The sequence below is a fragment of the Erpetoichthys calabaricus genome, chromosome 3, assembly GCF_900747795.2.
Source record: "Erpetoichthys calabaricus chromosome 3, fErpCal1.3, whole genome shotgun sequence".
In the NCBI taxonomy this organism is placed as follows: domain Eukaryota; kingdom Metazoa; phylum Chordata; class Cladistia; order Polypteriformes; family Polypteridae; genus Erpetoichthys; species Erpetoichthys calabaricus.
The window spans coordinates 186,459,117-186,471,208 of NC_041396.2; the positions used below are offsets into that span (position 1 = coordinate 186,459,117).

Genomic DNA, 12,092 nt, shown 5'->3' on the forward strand with positions numbered 1-12,092 from the left:
TTCTGCGCAAATCTGTGACCCAAGCATGACAATATAAAAATAACCATATAAACATATGGTTTCTACTTCGCGGATATTCTTATTTCGCGGGTGGCTCTGGAACGCAACCCCCGCAATGGATGTATAAGCCGGACTTATGTATAAGCCGATATTCTATTTTTTCATTTTCACAACTTTTTTCCTTAGATAAGCCGCGGCTTATAGACAAGAACTTAGGGTAATATGAATTAAAAAAAAAATAATACAACATTTTGGGAGGGGGAATGATAGGATGTTTGATGCAAATAAAAACAGAAAACAGTGATTTGTAAATGTTCTTTTACCCATATTTAATTGAAAACAGTACAAAGACAAGGCATGTAAAGTGTAAACTAATGCATCTAATTTATTTTGGTAAATAAACACTCATTTTAAATGCGACTCCTGCAAGACTAATATTGCTACAGGAGTATGTTTACCACCATGTTATATCATTGTTTGGGAAATGAAGACACTAATCACTGTAATGTTGAAAGTGGGACTTTTTTCCCCATTCTTGCTAGATATAGGACTTTAGGTATATTTTGCACATCAGAGTGCACCATATGCTTTCAATATGGTCTGAACTGTAGTCAGGCCAGTGTAGCAGCTGCACTGACTGCAAAGGCATGCTGTTGTAATATTTGGTAAATGTGGCTTGGTGGTGTCCTGCTGAAGGATCAAAGACGATCCCTACAAAGATGTGTCTTCTAGATGGCAGCACAAGTTGTTCCAAAATGATTATGTGCCCTTGGTGCCTTCATAAAGGTGTAAGTTTACCTTGCTATTAGCACTAGCACATCCCAATACTGTGACAAAAACTAGCTTTTGAACATGGCATTGGTAATAAAGGATGATCCTCATCCTCTTCATTCTTGAGAATGACGTCCATTTTCACAAAAAACAAGTTGAAAGGTGGATTTGTCAGACCGCATTTCCACTTTGCTTCAGTCCATTTCAAACTTTAGGCCAAAGAAGCCACTGGTGTTTCTGGGAGTTGAATGACGTATGGTTTCTGCTTTGTGTAGTAGCTCACTTTTGTAGCTATGACAAACTGTGTTTATTGAGAAAAGTCTTTCAAAGTACTCTTGAGCAGGCATGTCAAACACGTGGCCCCCGGGCCGCAGCCCGCAACAGAAATCTGTGCAGCCCGCATGACAGATCCTAGTTAGCACTGAACTTGTACAAAATGATTACTATCGTTTGTAACTGAATCATTCTACATCTTCGGCATTACTTATTGACTTTTCTTACTTCTGCCTTCTGACAAAAGCGCGTTTTCCCATGGCATTACGGTACCGGAAACGTCATCTGCTAGTATGGCCACGAGCCTTGACCAAAGTTAATGAGCCGCAGCGTCACAACTGAAGTGCTAGGCTGCAGCAGCGGGCAGCAGGGGTGGCCTTAGGCATGTGCAAACTGTGCACCTGCACAGGGCCGCCACGCCAATATATATGGAATATAAAACGGAAAGAGAAAATAATGACACAGCTGACGGCAATGTGGCCGAAAAACATTCTGTTTCTTGTTAATTAGTACGCTGTATTTACAAATGTCGCTAGAGTCGGAGCAGTAAGCTATATGTAGTATTATAACGTTCTGCCGTAATGAGAATATCATGGGCCGCCACTTAGTTTTCAAGTTACGAGGCGGCTATGCAGTGTCCGGAACGGATGTGGCCATTCGCCGTGCATAAGATACCGTATTGACATTGCCAGGCGAAGGGGCCACCGATTCTTTCTCTGCCCAGGGCCGCCACGAGCCTAGAGTCACCCATGCTAAGGCTACACTACTGACTGGCCACTGGGCAGAACTGACCATCATGAGTAGTAATAGCCCGCATATTTTCACGTTTTTTTGCTCTAGTTTCATGTAATTTTGTGCTAGTATTGTAATGAACAGTTAGTGCAGACTACAGCTGAAGATCTGAAGTGGACGCGAGAAGTTGGTGAGTTGTTTATTAACATATTTTTGTGATTCTGAGTTTGTAAAATTATTGTAGGTCAGGTGGCTTTTTGCATATCGGCTTATTTTACAATATAAACTTTGAAGTAAACTTAGTAAAGTAAAATTTGATTTTTGGTGGATTTGTTTTCTAACTTGAATTACTGAGCAATGAATTCAGTGAGCATTTTCGTGATTTCAGTTCACACAAACAGGGCATTGCGCTGTTCTCTTACAACGCTGAGAATGCACCTGAGAATATCCAAATGGAATTGATTGAACTGCAGTCAGATTCTATTCTGAAGGCAAAATACAACGAAGTTGGTGTGCCAGGCTTGTATGTTTACCTGCCACCATCGTATGTGCAGATTTGTAAGTTGGCATCGAGAGTACTGTATGTTCTGAAGCACTTACCTTTGTGAGCAATTGTTTTTGGTAATGAAAGCTACCAAAACCCCACATCGCTCAAGACTTACCGTTGAGCACCTTTCATCCCTCATAAAAGTTGCAGCTGCACAAGATTTCAAGCCTGATATTGACGAAAAGGTTACTAACAAGAGATGCCAAGTGTCGGGACAAAAGAAATAAATCTCACACTGTAAGGCTCCTATATAAGTAATGAATATAATGAATATAATATAATAAGGACCTAGCTAAGAGGCTAAGACTCTAATTCTACACTGCTGTATGGAGACTGCATGAAAATAAATTGCTTTTCTTTAAACTTTAAGGGTTACATTTTTTAAAGTTTTTAGTATTAGAAAGAACGCTACAGTAACGTTGTATAATAGTATTTGTTACAGTGCGGCCCGCTGATGCATGTATGGCAGTCGAAGCGGCCCACCAATGGTAGTGAGTTTGACATGCCTGCTCTTGAGCACATGACAAATGTCTTTTTTTTTTTTTTAATATATTATATATTATATATATATATAGTGGTGTGAAAAACTATTTGCCCCCTTCCTGATTTCTTATTCTTTTGCATGTTTGTCACACAAAATGTTTCTGATCATCAAACACATTTAACCATTAGTCAAATATAAACACAAGTAAACACAAAATGCAGTTTGTAAATGGTGGTTTTTATTATTTAGGGAGAAAAAAAAATCCAAACCTACATGGCCCTGTGTGAAAAAGTAATTGCCCCCTGAACCTAATAACTGGTTGGGCCACCCTTAGTAGCAATAACTGCAATCAAGCGTTTGCGATAACTTGCAATGAGTCTTTTACAGCGCTCTGGAGGAATTTTGGCCCACTCATCTTTGCAAAATTGTTGTAATTCAGCTTTATTTGAGGGTTTTCTAGCATGAACCGCCTTTTTAAAGTCATGCCATAGCATCTCAATTGGATTCAGGTCAGGACTTTGACTAGGCCACTCCAAAGTCTTCATTTTGTTTTTCTTCAGCCATTCAGAGGTGGATTTGCTGGTGTGTTTTGGGTCATTGTCCTGTTGCAGCACCCAAGATCGCTTCAGCTTGAGTTGACGAACAGATGGCCGGACATTCTCCTTCAGGATTTTTTGGTAGACAGTAGAATTCATGGTTCCATCTATCACAGCAAGCCTTCCAGGTCCTGAAGCAGCAAAACAACCCCAGACCATCACACTACCACCACCATATTTTACTGTTGGTATGATGTTCTTTTTCTGAAATGCTGTGTTCCTTTTACGCCAGATGTAACGGGACATTTGCCTTCCAAAAAGTTCAACTTTTGTCTCATCAGTCTACAAGGTATTTTCCCAAAAGTCTTGGCAATCATTGAGATGTTTCTTAGCAAAATTGAGACGAGCCCTAATGTTCTTTTTGCTTAACAGTGGTTTGCGTCTTGGAAATCTGCCATGCAGGCCGTTTTTGCCCAGTCTCTTTCTTATGGTGGAGTCGTGAACACTGACCTTAATTGAGGCAAGTGAGGCCTGCAGTTCTTTAGACGTTGTCCTGGGGTCTTTTGTGACCTCTCGGATGAGTCGTCTCTGCGCTCTTGGGGTAATTTTAGTCGGCCGGCCACTCCTGGGAAGGTTCACCACTGTTCCATGTTTTTGCCATTTGTGGATAATGGCTCTCACAGTGGTTCGCTCGAGTCCCAAACCTTCAGAAATGGCTTTATAACCTTTACCAGACTGATAGATCTCAATTACTTCTGTTCTCATTTGTTCCTGAATTTCTTTGGATCTTGGCATGATGTCTAGCTTTTGAGGTGCTTTTGGTCTACTTCTCTGTGTCAGGCAGCTCCTATTTAAGTGATTTCTTGATTGAAACAGGTGTGGCAGTAATCAGGCCTAGGGGTGGCTACGGAAATTGAACTCAGGTGTGATACACCACAGTTAGGTTATTTTTTAACAAGGGGGCAATTACTTTTTCACACAGGGCCATGTAGGTTTGGATTTTTTTTCTCCCTAAATAATAAAAACCATCATTTAAAAACTGCATTTTGTGTTTACTTGGGTTATATTTGACTAATGGTTAAATGTGTTTGATGATCAGAAACATTTTGTGTGACAAACATGCAAAAGAATAAGAAATCAGGAAGGGGGCAAATAGTTTTTCACACCACTGTATATATATATATATATATATATATATATATATATATATATACAGTGCTGTCTGACGGCTTGAAGATCGTGGGCATTCAATACTGGTTTGTGACCTTCCCCTTTAATGCAATCCAATTTCCCCCAGATTCTCTAAATCTTTTAATAATGTTAGTTATCATAGATCGTGAAATCCCTGAAGGATTTGCAATCATATGTTGAGAAAGGTTTCTGAACTGTTCAGCTATTCGCTCATGGAGGTTAGCACAAAGTTGTGAGCCTCGAACCTGTCCTTGCTTACAGTATAAATAACAGAGGTTTTCATGGATGCTCCTTTTACACCCAATCATGTTAATATCACCTTTGACCTAGTCACCCGTTTACCTTGAGAAAGTTCCTAACAGGTTTTTTTTTTATACATTTCAAAGGTAAAAAGGCACCTGTGCCAACATTTGTAGAGCAAGTTGCCGAAACAAAATAGGGGTAAAAGAAAATTTACAAATCACTGTGGTCTGGTTTTATGTGCATTTTAAATACTGTCCTACAATTTTTAGAAAATACTGTTGTACTAAGAATCATTACAATAATAAACCAAAACCTTTACAGTCACAAGTGCTCAAAAATCATTTCAGAAAAATTAGATACTAAAATTTGGTTTTAAAAGTACAAAAAAATTAGCTTCTAAATATGGATTATACACCATTGTTTCATAAGGGTTTACACGTTAAAAGTTATTTTTATAAAATGTATAAATCAAGAGGTACTTTTGCTTTTGTCTAAATCAATAAACATTTAAAGAAAACAAGCAAGAAAGAAAGATGTAGTGTCCTGATAGATCCTGTTCCAAAAGTGTTGATGAAAAGCAGTAAGCCGAGCCTCTGCGATATTAGAAATTCAGAAGGCAGCATAATTGTGGTTGCTTACTATGAGGGGCTGTTATTTATATCACATTGGAGCATTTGAAGACCGGTCATTATATGAAAACTATGCTGATGACAAATCCCTTAAGGTAATGGCACACTTAGTGCAAATGCACAACCTGGTGTTAGCTATCTTTGCCAGGAGCAGACAACAGTGCATTGTGGATGCACAGATAACTTTAGGTATATCATATGGTTATAAGGAAAGAAGACATACATATCCACTAAATAACAGGTCTGCTGTGGGCATGATAAAGTCAGTCAACATTCAAGTAATTTTTAAGAAAGCAATCCTACACTATTAACATATGATTTACATATTTGTTCCATTTCATTTTTATGCATTATGTATTTCATCCATTCATCCAGCCATTTTCTAAACTGTCTTACCCAGAGCAGAGTTGCATGGAACCTGGAGCCTATCAGAGGAAGTAATGTGCACAAGGCAGGAATAGTCTTTCAACAGGGTGCCAGGCCATTATAGGCTGGTCACACACGCGCACACACCAAGGCCAATTGAGCATTACCAATCCACCTAACCTGCATTTCTTTGGATTGTAGGAACACAGGCAACCCACGCAAACATGAGGAAAACATGCTAACTCCACAAAGAGTTTAAATGAACTTGAACTCCAGTCTCTTTGTTGCAAGGCAGCAGCAATACCTCTGTACCACATTATGATTTTAATTAATACACTTTTACTGAACAGATTGTGTGACTACTCAAACACAAACTGGACAAAAACAATTTGCTTTTGTCTGGCACCAACATTGCTACATACTGCACTGAGGGAATTGTACTTGCCACTGGTGTAAGCACAGAGATGAGATAAAATCTGAGCCACTAAATAAGAAACTCTACAGCAAATAATTACCTTTGGTGAGCAGCTGTCAAAAGTTGTGACTCTATATACATTGATGTGTAGATCAGTGGTTCCCAAACCTGGTCATGGGGAGCCCCTGTGGCTGCAGGTTTTTATTCTAACCAGATTCACAGTAAGTAATAATAATTGATAATAATTAATCTCATTTAGTTAGCTGGTCTTTTTTGCCTCTTCTCTTATTCTGTACTCAGAAACATACAGCAGTATGATTTTTACATTATAAGACATTTAGAAATATTTCTATAGCTTTAAATGCTTATCTCTTTTTTGTTGTTTTCGTATTAATTTTTCCTTCATTCAGTGTAGTGTGCTCCCTTCATTGTATCCTAATAGCGATAATTAAAAAAGACCAAAGCAGACATCCGGGTGAACAACACTAAATGATGAAAGGCTACAACTTCTTCAGCATCAGACCCACTAGTCCAATAATGGAAGGACAGAACTGAAAATCAGGATGAACATTAATAGTACAGTAGAGTCTCGCTTATCCGACATAAACGGGCCGGCAGAATGTCGGATAAGCGAAAATGTCGGATAATGGGAGGTGTTAAGAAAGAGCCTATTAAATGTCAAACTATGTTATAATTTTACACATTACGATGGAACCTCGGTTCACGAACGTCTCTGTACACGTACAAATCGGGTTATGACCAAAAAGTTTGCCAAACCTTTGCATCTGTTCACGACCACACACTCGATATACGAACAAGCCAGTTTGCCTTTCTGTTTGTGCGCGCCGATGATTTCTGCATGTGTTCAGTCTCTCCCTGTGCATTCCCTGTGCAGTGAGAGAGAGAAAGAGAGAGCGAGAGAAAGAGAGACATGCACACACACACATGCACGAGCGAGAGAGACACAGGCGTGTGCACACACGCACGAGTGAGAGAGAGAGAGAGAGAGAGAGAGAGAGAGAGACACAGGCGCGCGCACACACGCACGAGCGAGAGAGAGACACAGGCGCGCGCACGCGCACACATGCACGAGCGAGCGGGAGAGACACAGGCGCGCGCGCGCACACACGCGAGCGGGAGAGACACAGGCACACACGCCAGAGAGGGCTGGCCACATAATCCAGTGTAATCATGTTTTACAACAAAACAACAGAAAAATTTAACTGAAAAAATTAACTTGGCAACAAATATAGACTACGCTCATGCTCGCAACTTGCAGTTCTTGTTGCCGATTGATGCGTTTTTGTTTTTTTTTTTGCGGTGGGACGTCGGATAATACAGAATGTTGGATAAGCAAAGGTCGAATAAGCGAGACTCTACTGTATATAAAAAAAAAAAAACATTATCCACATACAACTGCTTAATATTTATTAAAATGTATTAAAGCACTTCTGTTAAGACTCTAGGCTACATTCTATCAAGATTGGCACCCTTTCTACTGATGATATGTTGGTGTGCAGGATGATTATTAATCGACAAGACTAAGGGAGACAGTTGCATTTTAAATGTGTTAACTATCACTGGATCACCATATGCTCCCAAGGGAGAAGTGTATAAAGATAGAAAGGCTATTAAATGTTCACAGTATGATACCCTTTTTGAAATGGCAAAAATCTGTGTCTTGTGTAATGATTTCTGGATTACAATTAGACTAAAGGGGTTTTTGAAAATGTCAATGAAGCAAATAAAACTGCTCCCACCTACTGTATTTAGTGGAGGAAATGAATGTGTTTGACACACACATATAGGAGCTGTCAAAGACTTAGGTCAGGTTTATACTTGACACGACGCAACGCATGCTCCAGTGGATGCTCCTGCCTACGCAAGCTTTTTACTGTTTATACTTGCGTGTGTACTTTACGTAAATCTGGAAGAATCCACCAGGTGGCAGTGCAAGATATTATCATGGTGAGAACAGGTTCGGCTTCACTGTATTGTGAATTGCCTGGAACACCCATTAAATTCTGACAACACCTTACCGCAATATCTCTGAATAGGATGTTTAATGATTAAATCCATCAATCCAGGGATGTGTCCATTCCAGCAAGCATTGGGCACGAGGCAGAAACAGTCCTTAGATGTCGCATCAGCTCATTGCAAGGTGAATACAAGCACTCACATACACTTGCGTCATTTTAGTATCACCAAATCTGCATATCTTTAGAATGAAACCAGAGCACACTGTGGAAACCCAGCAGGGAAACATGTAAACTGCAGGCAGGGAATACCAGTGACGCGACTCCCTGCGAGACAGCAGTGCTACCGCTCCGCCACCGTGTCACCCTCATGTGTGTAATTATTAACAGTATTCATTATTTATACGAAATTAACGATTTATCTGTAAAATGTAACATACATACTTTAATGCATTTCATCATGAAAGTGATATCAAGTATAAATCTAAGGATTCTAAATATGCAGAGAGTTGGAATATCATAATTTAATGTGTTCTGTGTGGTGATCTATTGCTGTTTGGCGCAGCAATCAGGTCAGCAGGAAGCCCCAGAAAAAAAAGATGGCATGTGAGACTTTTAAAATGTATCGTGTCATTACGATCGGGAATATGCGATGCTTGAATATAAAAGCACCATGAATGCATCTGTACGTCGGCATTTTGTTTCACCACATCAAACCATTCATCAAACATCGAAGCGCGCACATCGATCCTGTAGGATCCGCATAGAGGCTTTCTGTCACATGTAGACAGTAAACAGAGACTCTGACGTCACATTCCAACTTTTATTACATTGCGCCCCTGACTTTTTGCTGGTACTGCAACTCACGCAAGTGTCGCGTTAATTTCTGAAGACCTGCTCAGAGAATGTGTCAAATTAACGCTGGAAACGTGTGCAGCCATGATGCGTGCACGTACGCATTCTGAGCGTGAAGTATAAACGAGCCCTTAGTGTGCTAGTTGTTTGTTTAGCGGAAGTAGTAAACATCATCTATACCAGTACTGCAACATACATAATTCAAACCGGTTTATTTCAACTCAAGGTTGCTGGAGGCCAAAGCAATGGTACAATTGGGTACAAGGCAGAAAACTACTCTGTACATAGAAAAACTTACAAAGTCTGGTTTACCTTTTAGGTTTCAGGCATGACTGTCTAAAGAATCACAACATTTGCTTACAACAGAAAAATATGTAATGACTCTTCCACATTTTTTAAAGTACTGAAAGATTTCTAACAAAAAAAGAGGAGGTCTATTTCGACAGGGGTTTGAGGGGAGTGCAGTTGCGACAAAGCACAACTATAGGTAAGGAGATTCCCATCCATTGCAAGTAGGTGAGAAGGAAAATAGCCAAATTGGTAAATATACTTATTAACACTAGAATTACCAGAGCCAACAAAAAACTCATAAATCCAGCCAACCTTAAATCCCTTCGCACCTCTCTGTCAGCGTCTTTTGTCTTCTAAATTTGTCGTTAAGCCTAAGCAGCAACCAGCCTGCTATACCACCAATTGTACGGGGAAATAACTTTATGTGTGTTTTGTGTCTATAACAATCTACGCAAACACATTGTTAAAACAGAAACTTTTTTCATGTTTTAGTAATAAATGACAAAATGTAGACATGAACTATATAATGTGTGAAGGCTGATGGCCAAATATCAAATAAACACTTTCATGAAAGGTGCAAGTACAATACGACAGATTCTGTGGTGCTGTGGTTAGAACTGTCGACTTATAATCCAGAGGTCGGGAGTTCAAAACCAGCTCCCCCGCAAATTTACCATTTTGAGTAGTGAGCTGCTCTTATTGATAATATTATACAATAAAAACATACATTTGATTTGTGTCTGTAACAGCCGGTGTTAATTTATAGTACTTGTAAAAGTTAGCATTTTTTTCCCCACTTTTATTCTCTCAGTCACGATCACGATACAACACCCACCCCCAGCCCCAGATCTGACACGTTTACTCTTTATCTGAAACTGGGAATAACTGTAGATGTGAGTGGTGTTTTGAGACAATTGAACTGGAAATTCTGTGATCTGGAGGGATTAAAGCTGACACACAAACCCTGATGAATCTGCCTTCTTCGTATCTCACTGTCACTTGATTTTTTTTTTTTATTCAGTTTTATTGAGTGTTCCTGCTCACGGTGAATTAGTATGCACCTTATGGTCCATGATGTCAAAGCCGCACTGACAAAAAACAGAGACATAGGTATATATGATATTTGGAATAACTCATTTTATGACCTGCATAGTACATTTTGGAAAACATAGTGGCACTGATGCAACATTATTCATATTTGTTCGCACACCTTCTTGTGCTTGTAATCAGTGACCAGGTTTTTTTTCCCAATCTTGCCAGTGTCCACTTTTGGGTACATGGGGGTGTTTCTTTTGTACTCCAGGACATGCAGAGGAAAGAATAGTACAGAGAGGTCAGTTCAGAGCTATATGCAATCATCAGATTCAAATGTTAACAGTTCCCACACACCCAAGGACCGTCCTTTCTACGGTTACAACATGTGTACCTGTTGCAATGTACACACTTCTCTCTGTGCTGTGGTTACTAAAACATACATCAAAACTATTTCCCCTTACCATTCTGGGTAGCTCACTCCCAGATAATCAATCAAGGCAGGAACTGGGAGAACTTCTTGCCCGTTCTGAGGTGGTGGGGGGATGGTATAGCAGGCTGCTTGGGCTTATCGACACATTTAGAACACAAAAGACACTGACGGAGAGATGCGAAGGGATTAATGGTGGGCCAGATTTACAAGTTTTTTCGTTGGCCCTGGTAATTCTAGTGTTAAGCAACAGGGTAAATAGTGACTTAAGATACTGTATGTGGTAATAAACACCATTCTCACCTCAGGAGAAAACATTGTTTCATAGTTGGGATTATACATCACTTCTTTAACTGAAGGATCAATGTGCAGTCCAGTCTCCACATCTTCCTAGATCAAAAGAAAAACAAATATAAAGATCATCTCTATTTTATAAAAGGCCTTTTGTTGGTTGGTTGGTTGTTTGTTTGCTAAGTGAAATCTCTGTGCAGCATACAATGTAGATTTTGGTTTTTTTTAGCAAAAATGGTACACAAGAATTAATACTTGGTATTGTAATTTCAAATACGCCATTGCATTTTATTTAAAATACACACAAACTTTACACATATACGATTTATTACGTGTATTAAAGCATCTAAGAAAGAAAGGGACATAAAAATGATGTGGTGTATAAGGAATTTTCCCTGTTAAGTGTTAGGAGCATACAAGTCAAAACAATTCCTTTTAAATATCTGCTTAAGGTTGCAGGTTAAATTCTACTAAAAATATTTGAGACTTAAACAGCAAGTATTTACAAATACTGAAACTACCTCATTCCTCAATATCAAAAAGGGTGCACACCAGCAAAAAGTTAACCCTGTTTTTACTATAAAAAAAAAAGGAAAACATAATCTGTAGTGAGGTAAGCAAGTCTGGCGGAGAGCTGTGGCATTAAATGACACAAGCAGTGTTGACAGTCCTTTAACAGTGAACAAAATCTAGCTACACGAAAACAGACAACAAACACATTAAGGCAAAATTCTGGATGCATGTATTTCTGCTCAATACACAATGAAAAAATGACATTATACAGTGCATCCGGAAAGTATTCACAGCGCATCACTTTTTCCACATTTTGTTATGTTACAGCCTTATTCCAAAATGGATTAAATTCATTTTTTTCCTCAGAATTCTACACACAACACCCCATAATGACATTGTGAAAAAAAAGTTTACTTGATGTTTTTGCAAATTTATTAAAAATAAAAAAATTGTGAAATCACATGTACAGAAGTATTCACAGCCTTTGCCATGAAGCTCAAAATTGAGCTCAGGTGCA

At 39.2% G+C, this 12,092-nt stretch overlaps 1 protein-coding gene across 1 annotated transcript in view; it reads right to left on the reverse strand.

Annotated features, from left to right (window-relative positions):
* cdc40 (cell division cycle 40 homolog (S. cerevisiae)) overlaps positions 1-12,092 on the reverse strand; it is a 73,973-nt gene that overhangs the window by 59,103 nt on the left and 2,778 nt on the right. Inside the window, exon 2 of the mRNA XM_028797602.2 lies at positions 11,075-11,161. Within this exon, the coding sequence (XP_028653435.1) occupies positions 11,075-11,161 (87 nt within the window). The remainder of the gene's footprint in view (positions 1-11,074; positions 11,162-12,092) is intronic.